General features: G+C 39.3%; 1 protein-coding gene across 1 annotated transcript in view; it reads right to left on the minus strand.

Annotated features, from left to right (window-relative positions):
* Positions 1-22,693, minus strand: part of IL10RB (interleukin 10 receptor subunit beta) — a 78,602-nt gene that overhangs the window by 31,505 nt on the left and 24,404 nt on the right. Inside the window, exons 2-3 of the mRNA XM_053705965.1 lie at positions 3,791-3,920; positions 2,750-2,913 (exon numbers count right to left, since the gene is read on the minus strand). Of these exons, the coding sequence (XP_053561940.1) occupies positions 2,750-2,913; positions 3,791-3,920 (294 nt within the window). The remainder of the gene's footprint in view (positions 1-2,749; positions 2,914-3,790; positions 3,921-22,693) is intronic.

Below are 22,693 nucleotides of genomic sequence, written 5' to 3' on the forward strand. Positions count from 1 at the left end.
AAGCCCACTTTTCTTAGATTCTACTCCAATCTCTTTCATTAACTTACACTTAGTTTTGCTCCCATTTACTCCCTCTAATTACCATAATCTCCTTCTATTGGTCAATTCCCATCCAATCTCATTTCTTCCATTGGTTCTTCTCTATCGTTCCCTTCCCCTGAATTTCCCTCCTCTCACACTCATTTTTCTCATTTCCTTCACTTGGTTCTTTTTCCTCTATAGTTACCAAGGTCAGCTCCAATTTAGCCTTCAGACACCTCCCCTAACTGAATGTGCTGGAGGCCCAGAACTTCTCCATCATTGTTAATGTGAATCAAACCCATAACTCTATTTCACTGCCTTATGATCCTGCCTGTTGGGGTGTTTAAATTCCATTTCTGACAGGTGTACACTTTCCCTACTAGTGTTTAAATATGTCTGTAACTTCCCTGTACATGTTGCAGGGTCACAGGCCTGCTTATAATAATCATGGTTGTATTTGTGATAGAGATTACAGCAATGACTACAATTATGTTTGAGTGCCAGTGAGTGTATTTGTGTTTGTCGCCATGTCTGTTTTGTGAACCTGTGTATGTGTCTGTCATTGGGTCAGTAAGTGTGCCACACTATGTGCTATGCAAACATAAGTTAATTAGTACATTACAGGGAGTGCAGAATTATTAGGTAAATTAGTATTTTGACCACATCATCCTCTTTATGCATGTTGTCTTACTCCAAGCTGTATAGGCTCGAAAGCCTACTACCAATTAAGCATATTAGGTGATGTGCATCTCTGTAATGAGAAGGGGTGTGGTCTAATGACATCAACACCCTATATCAGGTGTGCATAATTATTAGGCAACTTCCTTTCCTTTGGCAAAATGGGTCAAAAGAAGGACTTGACAGGCTCAGAAAAGTCAAAAATAGTGAGATATCTTGCAGAGGGATGTAGCACTCTTAAAATTGCAAAGCTTCTGAAGCGTGATCATCGAACAATCAAGCGTTTCATTCAAAATAGTCAACAGGGTCGCAAGAAGCGTGTGGAAAAACCAAGGCGCAAAATAACTGCCCATGAACTGAGAAAAGTCAAGCGTGCAGCTGCCAAGATGCCACTTGCCACCAGTTTGGCCATATTTCAGAGCTGCAACATCACTGGAGTGCCCAAAAGCACAAGGTGTGCAATACTCAGAGACATGGCCAAGGTAAGAAAGGCTGAAAGACGACCACCACTGAACAAGACACACAAGCTGAAACGTCAAGACTGGGCCAAGAAATATCTCAAGACTGATTTTTCTAAGGTTTTATGGACTGATGAAATGAGAGTGAGTCTTGATGGGCCAGATGGATGGGCCCGTGGCTGGATTGGTAAAGGGCAGAGAGCTCCAGTCCGACTCAGACGCCAGCAAGGTGGAGGTGGAGTACTGGTTTGGGCTGGTATCATCAAAGATGAGCTTGGGGGGCCTTTTCGGGTTGAGGATGGAGTCAAGCTCAACTCCCAGTCCTACTGCCAGTTTCTGGAAGACACCTTCTTCAAGCAGTGGTACAGGAAGAAGTCTGCATCCTTCAAGAAAAACATGATTTTCATGCAGGACAATGCTCCATCACACGCGTCCAAGTACTCCACAGCGTGGCTGGCAAGAAAGGGTATAAAAGAAGAAAATCTAATGACATGGCCTCCTTGTTCACCTGATCTGAACCCCATTGAGAACCTGTGGTCCATCATCAAATGTGAGATTTACAAGGAGGGAAAACAATAAACCTCTCTGAACAGTGTCTGGGAGGCTGTGGTTGCTGCTGCACGCAATGTTGATGATGAACAGATCAAAACACTGACAGAATCCATGGATGGCAGGCTTTTGAGTGTCCTTGCAAAGAAAGGTGGCTATATTGGTCACTGATTTGTTTTTGTTTTGTTTTTGAATGTCAGAAATGTATATTTGTGAATGTTGAGATGTTATATTGGTTTCACTGGTAAAAATAAATAATTGAAATGGGTATATATTTGTTTTTTGTTAAGTTGCCTAATAATTATGCACAGTAATAGTCACCTGCACACACAGATATCCCCCTAAAATAGCTATAACTAAAAACAAACTAAAAACTACTTCCAAAACTATTCAGCTTTGATATTAATGAGTTTTTTGGGTTCATTGAGAAGATGGTTGTTGTTCAATAATAAAATTAATCCTCAAAAATACAACTTGCCTAATAATTCTGCACTCCCTGTAAAGACTCTCAGCGTATGTCAATGACCATATGTGTGGATCTAGGAGTGTCTTACGTGTGTCTGCATTTATGTCAATTAAAGTGACAGTGGGTGTATGTCAGAGAGAGAGTGAGTGTGTGTGTGTGTCTGTCTGTCTGTGTGTCAGTCAATGGCTGCCTGGAAGCCATACCCTAGATACTCTAAGAATAGAATAACCTTTCTAGTTTTGGTGAATTTAGGGATGTTTGTATGTCTCAAAGTTACCTAGCTCCAACTTCTATTAAAATTCTGTAAGAAACCTTATTAACAAACATATAATCCAATTGTAACGATATACCTCTATATCGTTATAGCTTTTTATAGATTGGAGATCATTATTAATTGATATCTTTTGTACAAGCACAATATTGTGCCATTATTCACTATAATTCATTTAACTATAATGAGGATACAAACACTCTCACACATACTCACACACGCACCCTTATTCATACAGGCCTGAATGATACAGATGTTCACACCTACTTGTTACCGTTAAAACCAATGAAAATGAACTTAACTTACTTTGAGTGTATGGGTCAAATAAAATCTGTACACATCCAGACACACTTTCGTTGAGCTCTGCTCTTACTCGCAGCAACGAATCAAATCGTACACGTGAGAAATCACAATGTGTTTCTTGAATCCCTACACATACATTGCTGTAGTTACGGATACTGGGGATATTACTGCCACACAGAAAGAAACAAAACAAAACAATGTGAGTTATGCATGCAAAAATATTAGCTTGTTCATAAATACATATTTTAAATATGTTAGAGTAGATGGCATACAAATTTCAGCAGTAGTTGCTAGTGATAAAAAAGAGCCTGGACAAGACAAAATAGATAGACATGAATAACATGAGAGCAGGGGCAAGTTGAGATACATAGGTAAGACAGTGTGAGATGTAGCCAAGGCACAACAGAGATACAATCAGGGCAAGATGACTGTTTAAGCCAGGCTAGATGAGAGACTTAACTGGAGGAAGACCATAGTTATAGCCAGGCAAGGTAGGGTTAGAGATATAGCCCTGATAAGAAAACAGATAAAGTCAGGGAAAGCTGATAGATGCAAGATGAATAATATAACCAGACACATATAGCCTGGGTATGATGAGATATAAAGGCCCGGGGTAAAAGGAGATATAAAGATAGGGCAAAATGATAGATGTAACCTGGTAAAGATGAGAGATAAAGCCAGAGCAAGATGAGACATGTAGCTAGGGCAGGATGAGAAATGTAGCTAGGGCAAGATGAGAGAAGACATAGCCAGAGCAAGACAAGAGGTATAATTGGACATAGGAGGGACAGGAAGTTGGGAGGAGTCAGGGCAAAAAGTAAATGGCAATCAAAGTGAGGAGGGCGCCCCAGTGAAAGAACAAACAAGGAGGGAAAGATGGGGTAGTCAAAGTAACAAGTGGGAGATATCCAGGACAAGCAAAGGAAGGTAGACAAGACAAGAGAGGAACAGATAACATAGGCAGAGATAGTCAGACATCTCCACAATAGAGGACAGACAGACATAGCAAGGTATTCTTCAGTTGTTTAAATTAATGATACTTACAGTTTATACTGAGCTGTGTATGTGTATGTCCTGTTTCCATCCAAGAGACGGCCTGGTTCCCATCTTAAAATGCTCTTGAAATTTACAGAATCCATATGGACATTCTTTGGTTTGTGTACTTGTCCAAACACTGCAATGAACAAAAGAAACAGCAGCATAAATCCCATTAAAGGAACGGAACACTGATTGAAGAATATTCTAAATCATGTATCTCCATTATTTCCCCTACAACATATATTCACCCCAGAGTTACAAGAATGAAGGTAAGTGACTGAAATCAGAAGATAGTTTGTATCTTGCAGGTCTGTTTTTTTATAGCTGCCAGTAAGCTACAAATAAATAATGTTACCTCTTTGGCTGGGGGTAATAAACTTAAAGACAAATGATTTGACCCCCTTGACTGCCCCTCTCTTCTTTCTGCTCCATATCTGTTATTCATTTAGACACAGGAGGCCGGGTTACATTTAGCTAACATTCAAAGACTTTAGAAAACTGGACATTTAAGTGTGCAGTATTTGTGTAGATTTTACCCAGCTAAAATAGTGGACTGTCTGGCTAAATACTGGATACCTGGCAACCCCATTTACATTTGTTCTCTGTAAATATAGAGAGGGGGTGAGGTGAGATACAAAGGCCAGTGCTTTAAAGTGACATGTAAGTGCAATTATAAAAATGTATTGCAAGACAGGAGGCTTCATATTGTGCATTAAATTATTTAATGAATCCCAACAGAAGCAAAGACAGAGTGACATCATAGAAAGAAAAATGAACAACCAATAAGATCAGAGCGCTGTGGGTCAAACTCAAGCACCGCTGTCTATACTTCCTCTTTTCTTTGCTGCTTCCCAGCAGTTATCAGCTAAGTGATTTTGCTCTCTTATTTAACACTGACATCTATTTTTTCTCTGTATTTTCTCAATGAAATTGCACTTTCCATCTACAGTCTTAATTTCCTTACCTTTCATTTGCACTATAACTGTATCAGGCGCATGTTGCGTCTCAGCTCACAGTACTTAAAGGGACATGAAACCCAATTTTTTTTCTTTCATGATTTAGAAAGAGCATACAATTATAAACAACTTTCTAATTTACTTCTATTATCTATTTTGCTTCATTCTCTTGATATTATTTGCTGAAAAGCATATCTAGATATGCTTAGTAGCTGATGATTGGTAGCTGCACATAGATGCCTCCTGTGATTTGTTCACCGTGTGCATTGCTATTTCTTCATTAAAGTATATCTAAAGAGTGAAGCAAATTAGGAAATAGAAGTAAATTGGAATGTTGTTTAAAATTGTATTCTCTACCTTAATCATGAAAGAAAATGTTTGGGTATAGTGTCCCTTTAAGGGGACAGTCGATTCAAAATGAAACTTTGATGATTCAGATAGGGCATGTAATTTTAAACAACTTTCCAATGTACTTTTATAATCAAATTTGCTTTGTTCTCTTGGTATTCTTTGTTGAAAGCTAAAACTAGGTAGGCTCATATGCTAATTTCTAAGTCCACCTATGATTTTGGTGCATTTTGACAGTTTTTAACAGCTAGACAGCGCTAATTCATGTGTGCCATATAGATAACATTGTGCTCACTGCTGTGGAGTTATTTGACTGTTTAGCCTTTTCAAAGTAAATTTGACTATTTGTGCAGCTTCTGCTTGGATTCTAATTCCAATAATGTCGGTTTTCTTTTTCTATATATTTATTTTAAATATGTTAGTGCCACTTTATAAGTAACTGTTGTACATATCAAATAGCTGAAACATAAATTTAGTAAACTAAGTGCATCCGTTCATTTCTAGCTAATAACCATTTCATTTCATGTGCGTGTATGTTTATATATATATGCCGCCTGGATGAAGAGAGACTTCTGCCGGTCTGGATGTCCTCTTCTGCCCGGATCGGGTGAAGACTTTTGCCCCTCTGGAGGTCCACTTGTGCCCGGCTGGGTGAAGACGGCTCAAGGTAGGGTGATCTTCAGGGGGTTAGTGTTAGGTTTTTTTAAGGGGGTTGGGTGTGTGGGTGGTGGGTTTTACTGTTGGGGGTATTGTTTTTTTTTTTACAGGTAAAAGAGCTGATTACTTTGGGGCAATGCCGTGCAAAAGGCCCTTTTAAGGGCTATTTGTAATTTAGTTTAGGGTAGGGAATTTTATTATTTTGGGGGGATTTTTTATTTGTATTTATATATTATGGGGATTAGATTAGGTGTAATTAGTTTAAAATTCTTGTAATTATTTTATTATTTTCTGTAATTTAGTGTTTGTTTGTTTTTGTACTTTAGTTAATTTTATTTAATTCTAATTAGTTTTATTTAATTGTAGTTAATTTATGTAATTTTTTTAATGATAGTGTAGTGTTAGCTGTAATTGTAACTTAGGTTAGGTTTTATTTTACAGGTAAATTTGTACTTATTTTAGCTAGGTAGTTATTAAATAGTTAATAACTATTTAATAACTATTGTACCTAGTTAAAATAAATACAAACTTAAAAATAAATCCTAAAATAGCTACAATGTAATTATTAATTATATTGTAGCTATCTTAGGGTTTATTTTATAGGTATTTAGTTTTAAATAGGAATTATTTAGTTAATAATAGTAATATTTATTTAGATGTATTACAATTATATTTAAGTTAGGGGTGTTAGGGTTAGACTTAGGTTTAGGGGTTAATAACTTTATTATAGTGGCAGCGTTGTAGGGGGGCAGGATAGGGGTTAATATGTATAATGTAGGTGGCGGCGGTGTAGGGGGGGCCGATTAGGGGTTAATAAATATAATGTAGGTGGCGGCGGTGTAGGGGGGGCAGATTAGGGGTTAAGAAATATAATGTAGGTGGCAGAGGGGTCCGGGAGCAGCGGTTTAGGGGTTAAACATTTTATTTAGTTGCGGCGGGGTCCGGGAGCAGCAGTTTAGGGGTTAAGAAGTATAATGTAGTTGTGGCGGGGTCCGGAAGCGGCGGTTTAGGGGTTAAGAAGTATAATGTAGGTGGCGGCAGTGTAGGGGGGGCAGATTAGGGGTGTTTAGACTCGGGGTACATGTTAGGGTGTTAGGTGTAGACATTTCCCATAGGAATCAATGGGATATCGGGCAGCAGCAAACATGAGCTTTCGCTGCTGCCAGACTCCCATTGATTCCTATGGCATCCGCCGCCTCCAGGGCGGCGGATTGAAAACCAGGTACGCTGGGCCGGAAAAGTGCCAAGCGTACCTGGTAGGATCTTGATAACTAGTAAAAGTAGTCAGATTGTGCCGGAACATCTGGAGTGACGTAACCATCAATCTGTGTCGGACTGAGTCCGGCGGATCGTATGTTAAGTCACTAAATTCTACTTTTGCCGGTCTCTAGCCTTTGATAACTAAGTCGAATCAGGCTCGCCACAAATACGCTGCGGAATTCCAGCGTATTTGCGGTTGACAGCTTGATAAATAGAGGCCAAAGAGTTTGAAATATTTGGGAATATATTTCTCAGCAGATCCAGCTAGGTGGCATAGCCTAAATATATCCGTAAACCTCCAAGATAGCGCAGATAAATTAACAAAGTGGGTTAATTTGCCTCTCTCCCTGTCAGGTAGAGTGGCAGCTATAATATTATATCCCCTTAGGATGCTACCTCTGGTAATAAAAATACAAGATCTTATTAAATTCTCAAAAGCTTTTGGATACTTTCTCTGGAGAGGAAAAAACGAGGCTCAGGTTGGAAAAACTATCTATCAAGTGCAATGGGGGGGATTGGCCCTACCCAACATTAAATTATATATATATATATATATATATATATATATATATATATATATATATATATATATATATATATATATATATTGTGTGAGGGAGCTACACCATCTCAAAACACTTGCCCCTATTAGAGAATCCAAGATTTCTACCAGGGGCACAAGGCAGGGCATTCCAAATTTTGAAAATAAAAATATTACCACGCTTAAGCATTTGACCGAACCATTAACTGTAAAACCATACAATTTTAGAGATTTTCAAAGGATTTATAACATCTCTAAAAAAAAGAATAGCTACACTTTAGGCAGGCAAAACATTATTTACTTCAGATGATTAAAATTGTACCAAATCTATGCCACAGACACCCATTATTGGATTGTCTTAAAATTAAAAGGTTTAATTTCACGTATTTACAGAATCTTACAAACTACATTAAAAGAGGAATTAGTCAAAGAGTATAACAGCAGATGGGATAAGCTTCCCCTCTTTTTAGTTTGGACTCCAAAATCCAGAAAAGCTTTGGGATCATAAAGGGTTTAACTAGCTCAGCTAAATTTAGAGAGTCCCAATTTAGGCTTATACAATTTGACTATATTACTCCGAGGAGAGCAAAAAAATGGAAGTTACGAACTGAGAATGCATGTAAGAAATGTAGAGAAGCAGATCCTAACATCCTGCACTTATTAGCCACATGCCCAAAACTCAGACAACTTTGGGGAAAAGTTGAATTCTTATTTTCACTAGTCTTAAAGGAAAAAATTAAAATAACAGAAGAAAACATCCTATTTTTAAATAAAGCACTGGATTGGGGGACCAATCATAAATTCATTCAATGGGGAATTGTGTTAATTAGATCACTTATCTTTAACAACTGGATAAATAATAAAATCCCCTCAATAAAATCAATTAACGACCGGTTGGCCAGACAGGCAATGTCCGAGGCACTTGATACTAAATTTGATAAATTCTATGGGATTAAGAATTATAAGAATGTATGGGGGGATTTCATTGAGTACATGGGGAACGATTTTCAGTTAAGGATAAATCAAGCTTTACCAGTATTAGATCTTGATAATCGCGATGGATGAGAGATAGGAGAGGAAGAATAAGGGGTGAAAGAGAGAGGGAGGAAGACGAAGAGGGGGGGGGGGGGGGAGAAGAGAGAGAGAAACGAGAGGGGAAATTCTCCTTTTTTTTTTTTGTTTGTCTTGTTTCGTCCAGTTGTAGTTGGGCCTGGAGCGGTGGTGCACTTGGTTATGGGTAAATTCAAGATTCTTGAATAAATTGTGTTGACAACTGTATTACTAAGAACTTGTCTATTAGAGGCATAGTCATATTGCCTCTTGGTACTTTTAAGTTATGTAAAGAAAATTGTGCGAAAGTGAAAGAAAATAAAAATAAAAAAAATAAAAAAATGTTTTCTTCTCAGATGTAGGGTTGTCAACTGTTTTCCACAAAAATACTGATCAATCTTTAGGTTACTGGCCATGAGGGTCTGTGAGGTTACATAATGCCAAACCCACCAAACCTCTACCTCAGACTACACTCTTGATCCAACCATATATCATTTTCACAACTAGGCAGTTATTTTACCCCATGGCTATCAGTAACATACAAATGAATAATTGTACCTGTTAGGTTGCCAACAACACATTTAAACAGTATCGATCTGATTCTGTTGACTGCTGTTCACTTCTTTCTGCTCCATATTTGTAATATATTAAGGCATAGGGGGGCTTTAACATTTAGATAACATTCAGGGACTTAAACAAAAGAACATTTAAGTGTCCAGTATTTTTGTGTGAGCAGCCTTCTAAAATACTGGCTGCCCAAATGAATAATGGACACCTGGCAACCCTTCTCAGAATGTCCACACACGCGTGGTGAATGTGAGAAATGAAGAGGGAGGCTGGAGGAGGAGTGGGCTGTGTGATAGACAGTCCTGCAGTGCATGGCTATGTCTAAATAGTCTACACCACAGGAGTTTATAGGCTTGATTGTTAAAGATATTTGTCTAAACCCCCCCCCCCCCCAAAAAAAAAAGTGTATTTTTGACCTATTGAATTAAGTTGCCCCTCTAGGGACTTCAAAAATCAGTTGTTGTATTCATATTACTGGGCACCCAGATAAAGTACTGGGCCTAAATAATAATTCCAGTTCATTTAGAGGACTACAAAGCTGCCTTGTGAAAAACTAGTTTAAAATATTTGTTCTGGGTCTTTCTGGCTATGTTCCCTCAAAGGCATGTGAGCACATATATTTTGTTTGTTCCTTATACCTTAGCAATGTGTGTTTTTTTTCCATTCTAGTTAAAAATAATAAATCTTTTAAAATAGACAAAGCTTCCTGGAAGGCTGACAGCTCTTATGCCTGGAAACTCATTGATAAAATGCTACAAGAAATTGTGCAATACCACAGCTGTAGGCTCAGCCCAGAAAGAAGAACAGGTGAGTAAGTTAACAGAGAAAGTGAAAGTAAGGTTGTGAGAAAAGCAAATAGTATCAATATAAAAAAGTTCTATCAACTCAAAGGAAGACAATGTACTGTAGGTCCTAGTAAAAAACATAGGGCTCGATCCGATATAAATCGTTGCCCGCAAAAGCCGGCGACGCCAAAATCTGCGTGGGTTTGGTATCCTATATACGGCGTAACCTAGAAGTTACGCCCGTATATTTCTGCCATCGCCCGTAGTTTTTTGGGCCATAGGCAGGTATACCAAACCCGCGCAGTTTGGTATCCAATATACAGCGTAAGGACTTACGTGGCGAAAATGGAGAAATCTTACTCCATTTTCACCTTGCCACAAAAAGCAGCCGTAAGAAGCCTTACGCTGACTATTGGAGCCCCGTAACTACCTAAACTACCTGCAAAATAAAACCTAACACCTAACATTGCATGCGCAATGTCTATCTACCTGTCAACCGCGATCCCCCGCCGCAATCCCTAATAAAGTATTTAACCCCTAAACCGCCGCTCCCGGCCCCCGCCGCCATCTACATAAACTAACCCCCTACTGTGAGCCCCTAAAACCGCCACCATCTAACTGATCTATCCCCTAATGTGAACCCCTAAAACCGCCGCCATCTACCTGATCTATCCCCTAATGTGAACCCCTTACACCGCCGCCATCTACCTTATCTATCCCCTAATCTGACCCCTTACACCGCCGCCACCTATATAAAAATGATTAACCCCTAATCTAATCCCCCTATACTGCCGCCAGCTATATTAATATTATTAACCCCTAATCTAATCCCCCTAAAATAATTATCTCTATTACCAGCCCTTAAAAGGGCCTTTTGCGGGGCTTTGCCCCAAAGTAAACAGCTCTTTTGCCCTATAACCTGCCCTCCCTACACCGCCGCCACCTAAATTAATAGTATTAACCCCTAATGTAAGCCCCTTACACCGCCGCCATCTATATTAAAATTATTAACCCCTAATTTAATCTACCTACCCCGCCGCCAGCTATATTATCTATATTAACCCTAAGTATATTATAGTTAATATAGTTATTACATTATATATATTAACTATATTAACCCTAATTATATTAGGGTTAATATAGTTAATATAGGCCTAGATTTAGAGTTTGGCGGTAGCCGTGAAAACCAGCGTTAGAGGCTCCTAACGCTGGTTTTAGGCTACCGCCGGTATTTGGAGTCACTCAAAATAGGGTCTAACGCTCACTCTTCAGCCGCGACTTTTCCATACCGCAGATCCCCTTACGTCAATTGCGTATCCTATCTTTTCAATGGGATCTTCCTAACTCCGGTATTTAGAGTCGTTTCTGAAGTGAGCGTTAGAAATCTAACGACAAAACTCCAGCCGCAGAAAAAAAGCAGGAGTTAAGAGCTTTCTGGGCTAACGCCGGTTCATAAAGCTCTTAACTACTGTACCCTAAAGTACACTAACACCCATAAACTACCTATGTACCCCTAAACTGAGGTCCCCCCACATCGCCGCAACTCGATTAAATTTTTTTAACCCCTAATCTGCCGACCGCCACCTACGTTATACTTATGTACCCCTAATCTGCTGCCCCTAACACCGCCGACCCCTGTATTATATTTATTAACCCCTAACCTGCCCCCCTCAACGTCGCCGCCAGCTACTTACAATAATTAACCCCTAATCTGCTGACAGCAAAGCGCCGCCACCTACGTTATCCTTATGTACCCCTAATCTGCTGCCCCTAACACCGCCGACCCCTATATTATATTTATTAACCCCTAATCTGCCCCCCTCAACGTCGCCGACACCTGCCTACACTTATTAACCCCTAATCTGCAGAGCGGACCTGAGCGCTACTATAATAAAGTTATTAACCCCTAATCCGCCTCACTAACCCTATCATAAATAGTATTAACCCCTAATCTGCCCTCCCTAACATCGCCGACACCTAACTTCAATTATTATCCCCTAATCTGACGACCGGAGCTCACCGCTACTATAATAAATGGATTAACCCCTAAAGCTAAGTCTAACCCTAACACTAACACCCCCCTAAATTAAATATAATTTACATCTAACGAAATTAATTAACTCTGAATCAGAGAATCCTCGCTTCGATAAAAAAAAGCTAAATACTTACCTGTAAAATACATCCTAATATAGCTACAATATAAATTATAATTACATTGTAGCTATTTTAGGATTAATATTTATTTTACAGGCAACTTTGTAATTATTTTAACCAGGTACAATAGCTATTAAATAGTTAAGAACTATTTAATAGTTACCTAGTTAAAATAATAACAAAATTACCTGTAAAATAAATCCTAACCTAAGTTATAATTAAACCTAACACTACCCTATCAATAAATTAATTAAATAAAATACCTACAATTACCTACAATAAAACCTAACACTACACTATCAATAAATAAATTAAATAAAATACCTACAATTACCTACAATAAAACCTAACACTACACTATCAATAAATAAATTAAATACAATTCCTACAAATAACTACAATTACATAAACTAACTAAAGTACAAAAAATAAAAAAGAACTAAGTTACAAAAAATAAAAAAATATTTACAAACATAAGAAAAATATTACAACAATTTTAAACTAATTACACCTACTCTAAGCCCCCTAATAAAATAACAAAGACCCCCAAAATAAAAAAATGCCCTACCCTATTCTAAATTAATAGAGTTAAAAGCTCTTTTACCTTACCAGCCCTGAACAGGGCCCTTTGCGGGGCATGCCCCAAGAAAATCAGCTCTTTTGCCTGTAAAAAAAACATACAATACCCCCCCCCCCAACATTACAACCCACCACCCACATACCCCTAATCTAACCCAAACCCCCCTTAAATAAACCTAACACTAAGCCCCTGAAGATCTTCCTACCTTGTCTTCACCTCAACAGGTATCACCGATCCGTCCTGGCATCCGGTGCTGAAGAGGTCCAGAAGAGGCTCCAAAGTCTTCCTCCTATCCGGCAAGAAGAGGACATCCGGACCGGCAAACATCTTCATCCAAGCGGCATCTTCGATCTTCTTCCATCCGGTGCGGAGCGGGTCCATGTTGAAGCAGCCGACGCGGATCCATCCTCTTCTTTCGGCGTCTCCCGACGAATGACGGTTCCTTTAAGGGACGTCATCCAAGATGGCGTCCCTCGAATTCCGATTGGCTGATAGGATTCTATCAGCCAATCGGAATTAAGGTAGGAATATTCTGATTGGCTGATGGAATCAGCCAATCAGAATCAAGTTCAATCCGATTGGCTGATCCAATCAGCCAATCAGATTAAGCTCGCATTCTATTGGCTGCAATAGCAATTTTAAGCTAATTACACCTATTCTAAGCTCCCTAATAAAATAATAAAGCCCCCCAAAATAAAAAATTCCCTACCCTATTCTAAATTATAAAATACCCAGCTCTGTACCAGCCCTTAAAAGTTTAAAAAGTATTTACCCCAAGTTAACAGCTCTTTTGCCTGTAAAAAAAAAAGAACACAACCCCCCCCCCAAAATTACAACCCACCACCCACATACCCCTATTCTAAACCCACCCAAACCCCCCTTACAAAAACCTAACACTACCCCCCTGAAGATCTCCCTACCTTGTCTTCACCCAATCGGGCCGAACTCCTCATCCGATCCGGGTGATGTCTTTATCCAAGCGGCAAAGAAGAAGTCTTCATCCCGGCAATGTCTTTATCCAAGCGGCAAAGAAGAAGTCTTCATCCCGGCGATGTCTTTATCCAAGCGGCAGCAAAGTCTTCTTACATCCGGCAGCATCTTCCATCAAGCGGCATCTTCAATCTTCTTTCTTCGCTCCTCCGACGCGGAGCATCCATCCCAGCCGACGACTGAACGACGAATGAGGTACCTTTAAATGACGTCATCCAAGATGGCGTCCGTCGAATTCCGATTGGCTGATAGGATTCTATCAGCCAATCGGAATTAAGGTAGGAAAAATCTGATTGGCTGATTGAATCAGCCAATCAGATTGAGCTTGCATTCTATTGGCTGATCGGAACAGCCAATAGAATGCGAGCTCAATCTGATTGGCTGATTGGTTCAGCCAATCGGATTGAACTTGAATCTGATTGGCTGATTCAATCAGCCAATCAGATTTTTCTACCTTAATTCCGATTGGCTGATAGAATCCTATCAGCCAATCGGAATTCGATGGACGCCATCTTGGATGACGTCATTAAAAGGTACCTCATTCGTCGTTCAGTCGTCGGCCGGGATGGATGCTCCACGTCGGAGGAGCGAAGAAAGAAGATTGAAGATGCTGCTTGATGGAAGATGCTGCCGGATGGAAGAAGACTTTGCTGCCGCTTGGATAAAGATCGCCCAGATCGGATGAGGAGTTCGGCCCGGTTGGGTGAAGACAAGGTAGGGAGATCTTCAGGGGGGTAGTGTTAGGTTTATTTAAGGGGGGTTTGGGTTAGATTAAGGGTATGTGGGTGGTGGGTTTTAATGTTGGGGGGTGGTATTGTTTTTTTTTTTCAGGCAAAAGAGCAGTTTTCTTTGGGGCATGCCCCGCAAAAGGCCCTTTGAAGGGCTGGTAAGGTAAAAGAGCTTTGAACTTTGGGGGCTTTATTATTTTATTAGGGGGCTTAGAATAGGTGTAATTAGCTTAAAAATCTTGTAATCTTTTTTTTATTTTTTGGGGTTTTTTTGCAATTTAGTTTAGTGTATTTAATTGTATTTTAGTTTAGATATTTGTAGTTTATTTAATTTATTGATAGTGTAGGTGTATTTGTAACTTAGGTTAGGATTTATTTTACAGGTAAATTGGTAATTATTTTAACTAGGTAGCTATTAAATAGTTATTAACTATTTAATAGCAATTGTACCTAGTTAAAATAAATACCAAGTTACCTGTAAAATAAATATAAACCCTAAAATAGCTACAATGTAATTATTAATTATATTGTAGCTATCTTAGGGTTTATTTTATAGGTATGTATTTAGATTTAAATTGGAATATTTTCATTAATAATATTAATATTAGATTTATTTTAATAAGAGTTTAGTTAGGGATGTTAGAGTTAGATAGGGTTATTATACTTAATATATATATAATATAATAACGATATTAACTATATTAACCCTAATATAATTAGGGTTAATATAGTTAATATATATAATATAATAATTATATTAACTATATTAACCCTAATATAATTAGGGTTAATATAGTTAATATAGCTGGCGGTGGTGTAGGGGGATTAGATTAGGGGTTAATGTGTTTAATATAGCTGGCGGCGGTGTAGGGGGATTAGATTAGGGGTTAATACATTTATTATAGGTGGCAGCGGTGTAGGGGGATTTAGATTGTAGGCAAAAGAGCTGATTACTTTGTGACAAAGCCCCGCCAAAAGCCCTTTTAAGGGCTGGCAAAAGAGCAGTTTACTTTGGGGTAATGCCACGCAAAAAGCCCTTTTCAGGGCTATTTGTAGGGTTAGACTTAGGTTTAGTGGTAGGGTGTAACAGTCTGTCCCTTTAAGAACTGATTCTGCTTTTAGCCTCATTTTCGTTTCAATATCCTTTATAAGCAATGAAGCCTATAGCTTCATTGCTTGGTATTAGCTGGTTGACTCCTGTCAATACTCAGCCCGCATTTAACCTGTGCACTTTATTGTGTTTTACTATTGCCTGCCTACTCAGTTGCTCTGCCTCTGTCAGTCATACCTCTGACTCTCCATTCTGAGCCAAGTCCTTCCAGCTGCATTGCTGCTCCGTTTACCTGGAATCCTCCAGCACCGTATCACAACGGAACTTCCTCTGACCTCACGGGCGGCCGCTCCAACAACCCTCTCTTTCTCCACGCTGACGCTGAGTTCGTTCAGTCTGCTTACACCGGACTTTGCAGCATTGTTCTCAGTGAGAACAGCTTCTCCTCCTCTCCAGCTTGACACTATTTGCCTGCCGCTTCTCCTGCTCCTCTATTCCTACAAATTGGTGAGCCTGAACAACTTACTTAAAACTTTACCTATTTGCCATATCAATCTGCAATTACGTCTCATTGCTTACCTGTTTTACATTTATGTTTCTGCCATACCTATTTAATCCTTCCAATGAGAAAAGGAATACAAAGGGTAACATTAAGCATATGTTATCCCATTCCTTTGCTCAACATATAAAACTTCTTGTAATCATTACAGTTGTTATTCAGACAAACAATGGTATTGATTTAAAGAGACATACACCTTATTTTGGAAGTATAATTTCTAAAAGTATTTTATTGGATATTTGTACTTGTTCATATTGCAACTTCAGAATATTTAATCGGGTTGTTACATAGGGGTAGTTTAGTATTTTAGGGGTTAAATAATTTAATATAGATGGCGGCGGGGTAGGGGGATTAAATTAGGGGTTAATAATTTTAAAATAGATGGCGGCAGGGTAGGGGCTCACTTTAGGGGGTAGGTAAGGTAGATGGCGGCGGGGTAGGGGCTCACTTTAGGGGGTAGGTAAGGTAGATGGCGGCGGGGTAGGGGCTCACTTTAGGGGGTAGGAAAGGTAGATGGCGGCGGTGTTAGGGGCTCACTTTAGGGGGTTATAGATTTAATATAGCTGGCGGCGGGGTCCGGGAGCGGCGGTTTAGGGGTTAATAACTTTATTAGGTGGCGGCGGGGTCCGGGAGTGGCGGTTTAGGGGTTAATAACTTTTTTATTATTAGGATAGTGAGGGGGGATAGCGGATAGAGGGTTAGACGTGTCGGGCTATGTTTAGGAGGCGTGTTAGGCAGTGCGGGTGATTTCATACTTTAGTCAGGTTTTGTAGGCGCCGGCAGTTTCTAACGTGCCGTAAGTCACTGGCGACGCCAGAAATTTGTACTTGCGCAGATTTCTGGACATCGCTGATTTATCTGACTTACGGCACGTTAGCATCTGACGGCGCCGTATATTGGATAGCTCGAGTTGCGAGCTGAAACAGCGGGCGACGCGGGTTCCCTCGCTTGCGCGGCGAACTACACCGTATATCGGATCGCGCCCATGAATACAAAACCCCAAATTGTTATTTCAAGATTCAGACAGTTTAAAACATGTTCAATTTACTTCTGTTATCAACGTTGCTTCATTCTTCTTGTATTCTTTATTGAAGAGCATATCTGAGTAGTGTGCACGGGAGCAAACTCTGCTGACTTCTAGAGCTCTTGTTAATGTAGAACATTGTTAAAAGTATTCTTGCAATACTGCCGTCATATAGTGCTCTGGACACACTCCTGAGACTACCTACCTGCTATTCATCAAAGGATTCATAGGGAACAAAATTAAAGGGATAAAAAGGTCAAAAATTAAATGGGCACAGGTGCATTTCAATTTGCAATAGAAGCATTTTTTTCAATATACGTCCATTAGCAAAAATTCTTCTAGTAAAAGTTATTAGTGTTTTTCTGCAGCATACGCACATATCCTGTTCTCTGAGAAGGTGTAGTGTCTGAATACTGGTGCACAGGCCCTCATAGGATATGTGCGTATGCTGCAGAAACAACAGTAATATGTTTTACTAGAAGCATTTTTGCTAATGGAAGTAGATTGTAAAAATGCATATATTTTAAATTGAAATGCACCCATGCAAGTTTCAATGTTGACATTTCTATCCCTTTAATTTCATAATAGAAGCAAATTAAAAAAACAATTTTAAAGTCTATGCTCTACTTGAATCACAAAAGAAAAAATGGGTTTCATGTTCCTTTAAATACTAAAGCACAATTATCATGACAAAATGACATGCTCTTATTTATTATATTATGCAATCTTATCACTATCAGCCCTGCAATGCTATGTGTTTAATCATCAGAGAACTGCTGGTCATGAGCAGAACCTGTCGCTGTGCCAATCAGCAGGGCAGAGTCGAGAGTGCTAAAAATAAACACGCTCTAATGAATTAGAAAATACAATTTTGCCTTTTGGATACATTATTAAACAATGTAATTGAGTAGACTCACACCCCATAACTGGTTTCATCTCTCTCCCCAGGTCAGATTTTCTATATTTTCAAAGCTAACCACATCATAGGGGCATATTTATCAATGTGCGGGCAGACATGATACGAAGTAGCGTATAATGTCCGCCGCACAACGATAAATGCCGACAGCATACACTGTCAGCATTTATCATAGCACCAGCAGTTCCTGTGAACTGCTGGTGCAAAGCCGCCCCCTGCAGATTCGTGGCCAATCAGCCGCTTGCAAGGGGTGTCAATCAACCCGATTGTATTTGTGTGAGCAGGCGGACAAGTTCTGTTTGCGGCGAGCTTGAAGGTTCGCCGGAAACAAGGGGCATCAAGCTCCATACAGATCTTTATAAATATGCCCCATAGTGTCAAGTGTGCGTCTGCTCCTGTTAACTATAAGGTATGCTCGAACCTTGGCATACAGACAAGGCCTGGGGATTAAATCAATGGCTTGTGATTGACCATACCGCACCACTGACATTAACTTTAAAGATACTGAATATGAAGATTTAAAAAAAAAAAAGAAAAGAAAATGTTGGTGAATCACACAATTTGTTAATTACCTTGTTTTCTCTTCAGGCTCTAGTATTCAGGTCTTCTTTTCATATGTGATTTGCAGGTGCCCGATTGTGCTATTTCACTAAATGTAGCGCGCTCCCACTACCAGACCAGAGTGGGAGCGCGCTACATTTAGTTTGTTAGCGCAATCAGGTGCTCTGTGATTAGATAGCGCTCTCACTAATCGCTTTTGAAAAGAAGACCTGATCAGAAAAACCTGGAGAGGAAACAAGGTAAGTTTAACTTTGGGGGGTTTAAAAACTCTGAAATTTTTTTTTCTTTCAAAATGTCACTAAGATAATGTTACATAATTCTGCACTATGTGGAGAATTATGTAACATTAGTTTTTTTTTATGTACTGTGCCTTTAAATAATGTTTCCCTCCAATTTGTCTTGAGGGAGTGTAACAAAAACAATTTTCACTGAAATCTTATGAGATATAGTAAACATTCTTAAACTGAAGAGGGAAATAACATGACTGTGCCTGCACAAGCCAGATGCACGCAAGTCCCTGCACTAGCATTCTGATTGGTTACTTAAAGGGATAGTACCGTCCAAATTAAACTTTCATGATTCAGATAGGGCATGTCATTTTAAACAACTTCTCAGTTTACTTTTATCACCAATTTTGCTTTGTTCTCTTGGTATTCTTAGTTGAAATCTAAACCTAGGTAGGCTCATAGGCTAATTTCTAAGCCCTTGAAGGCCGCCTCTTTTCTGAATGCATTTGACAGTTTTTTCACAGCTAGAGGGCGTTAGTTCACGTGTTTCATATAACTAACATTGTGCTCATGCACATGGAGTTATTTAAGAGTCAACACTAATTGCCTGAAATGCAAGTATGTCAAAAGATTTTAGATAAGGGGGCAGTCTGTAGAAGCTTAGACACAAGGTAAATACAGAGGTAAAAGGTATATTTCTCTGCTAAAAATATTGGCCACTACTCTATACTCATCTTACTTGAACTCTCAGCTGCCTTCGACACAGTTGACCACCCCCTCCTCCTACAGACCCTTAGCTCTTTTGGCCTCTGTGACACCGCTCTTTCCTGGATTCCCTAGTATCTTTCTCACAGGTTTTTTTCTGTGTCATTTGCCGGTGACTCCTCCTCTCCAATGCTTCTGTTTGTTGGAGTACCTCAAGGTCAAGGATCTGTTCTGGGTCTTCTCCATCTATACTTCTTTGTTGGGTCAACATCAACAGTTATGGCTTCAAATATCACCTCTATGCTGATGACACCCAGATCTACCTCTCCACCCCTGCTCTCTCTCCCTCTGTCCTTTCTCATGTCAGCGACTGCTTATCTGGTATTTCTTCCTAGATGGCCTCTCACCACCTAAAGATTAACATGTCCAAGACTGAGCTCCTTCTTATCCCCCCTCAAGCTCTACGCAGACTTCTGACTTCTCTATCCCTGTTGACGGCATCACCATTTCATCCCAAGTCCGCTGCCTCAGAGTTACACTTGACTCAAATCTATCCTTCGTCCCCCATATCCAATCACTTTCTACATCCTGCCGCAACCATCTACGGAATATTTCCAAGATTCGCCCAGTTCTGAGCGCTGACACCACAAAGCAAATAATCCACACCTTTGTTATTTTCCGACTTGACTACTGCAATATCCTACTCGCTGGCCTTCCTCTTTCCTGCCTCTCCCCCCTTCAATCCATCCTAAATGCCTCTGCCAGGCTGATCCATCTTTCCCGTCGCTCTGTATCTGCTGCACCTCTCTGCGAGTCCCTTCATTGGCCCCCTATTCACAGCAGAATTAAATTCAAAATTCTTACCCTTACATACAAAGATCTCACCAACGCCGCTCCCCTTTACCTATCCTCTCTAATCAACAAGTATACTCCAGCCCGCCCACTAAGATCCATCAATGACCTGCTCCTTGCATCCGTGACTATCACCTCTTCTCATGCTAGACTGCAGGACTTATGTCGTGCAGCACCTACCCTCTGGAACACTCTCCCTCGTGCTGTCAGGCTTTGCCCTAATCTTTCTTCCTTTAAATGTTCTCTGAAGACTTTTCTGTTCACGGAAGCCTACCACCCAACTTAATAATAAATTAATTTCACTTACATAACATTTCCCTCATCTAACTCTATATTAACATCTTTCTCAATCTTGCAGCCCTCACCTCCTGTTTCTCAACCTTCTATCCTTCTAGATTGTAAGTTCCCACAGAAATAGGGCCCTCAATCCCTCCTGTATGTGTTTGTAAATGTTGTCTTGTCTCTTATATTATTTCATTTAAATGAATTGTATCCATGGACAGCGCTGTGGAATATGTTGGCGCTTCATATATAAAGTATAATAATAATAATAAAAATAATAATAACAGTGTTGGTTATGCAAAACTGGGGAATGGTAAATAAGGGGATTATCTATCTTTTTAAACAATAACATTTATGGTGTTTACTATCCCTTTAAAGTCCTTTTATAATGGGATGTGGCTACTGAGGAAATTGTAAAGTAAAATATCTTTCTTTTTTACCTAGAGATGTTCAGGTTATATTTTCTAGTTAGCTTTTTAACAGATATGCTGCATCACTTTCAAGTGCTTCAACATTTATCATGTTATCATGTCCCTTTTAATTCAACTGAATGACTGTGTATTGTTTGATTTTAACAAATAACATAAACCAAGCAAACTCTTGTATATATGATTGACAAACATTTGTTTCTCTGCTCGTAAACCACATGATAGATTGTATTTTGTCATCAGATTTGTTATAAAAATATGTTTAGAAAAATGTGAAGTTGGTCCTTTTTTAATCTACCAGTTTGTCTACTAGATGTAACTAGGCTCTAGAAAAGTGACAGACAGCAATCTGTTTATATGCAGGTTTATTTTGGAATCCAATGACTGTACAAAGTATGCTACATTTTCAGCCATTCACTTTCACTCAGTGACTCACAAAATAAAAGGCAGCGTGAAATAAGATATTGCCCCCCTTTCTAATTTGGTAAAATGGCCATTTTTGTAGCTACACTACAGAAAAAAAAAATCTATTTTTTTTGTAAACTGGGTACTGGCAGACAGCTGCCAGTACCCAAGATGGCTCCCAATAAGGTATAGGGGGAGGTTTAGAGAGCTGTTTGGGGGGATCAGGAAGGTTGGGGGCTAAGGGGGGATCCTACACAGCACCATATGTAAATATGCAAAAAATGAATAATAATAAAAAAAAAATAATACCTTTTATTTTAGTACTGGCAGACTTTCTGCCAGTACTTAAGATGGCGGGGACAATTGTGGGGTGGGGGAGAGAAGAGAGCTGTTTGGGAGGGATCAGGGGGTGTGATGTGTCAGGTGGGAGGCTGATCTCTACACTAAAGCTAAAATTAACCCTAAAAGCTCCCTACATGCTCCCTAATTAACCCCTTCACTACTAGACATAATACACGTGTGATGCGCAGCGGCATTTAGCGGCCTTCTAATTACCAAAACGCAACGCCAAAGCCATATATGTCTGCTATTTCTGAACAAAGGGGATCCCAGAGAAGCATTTACAACCATTTATGCCATAATTGCACAAGCTGTTTGTAAATAATTTCAGTCAGAAACCTAAAGTTTGTGAAAAGATTTGTGAAAAAGTGAACACATTTTTTTATTTGATTGCATTTGGCGGTGAAATGGTGGCATGAAATATACCAAAATGGGCCTAGATCAATACTTTGGGTTGTCTACTAAAAAAATATATACATGTCAAGGGATATTCAGGTATTCCTGTAAGATATCAGTGTCCCAATTAAACTAGCGCTAATTTTGAAAAAAAGTGGTTTGGAAATAGCAAAGTGCTACTTGTATTTATAGCCCTATAACTTGCAAAAAAAGCATAGAACATGTAAACATTGGGTATTTCTAAATTCAGGACAAAATTTAGAAACTATTTAGCACGGGTGTTTTTTGGTGATTGTAGACGTGTAACAGATTTTGGGGGTCAAAGTTAGAAAAAGTGTGTTTTTTTCCATGTTTTCCTCATATTTTATAATTTATTTTATAGTAAATTATAAGATATGATGAAAATAATGATATCTTTAGAAAGTCCATTTAATGGCGAGAAAAACGGTATATAATATGTGTGGGTACAGTAAATGAGTAAGAGGAAAATTACAGCTAAACACAAACACCGCAGAAATGTAAAAATAGCCTTGGTCCCAAACGGGCGA

The sequence above is a fragment of the Bombina bombina genome, chromosome 3, assembly GCF_027579735.1.
Source record: "Bombina bombina isolate aBomBom1 chromosome 3, aBomBom1.pri, whole genome shotgun sequence".
NCBI lineage: Eukaryota > Metazoa > Chordata > Amphibia > Anura > Bombinatoridae > Bombina > Bombina bombina.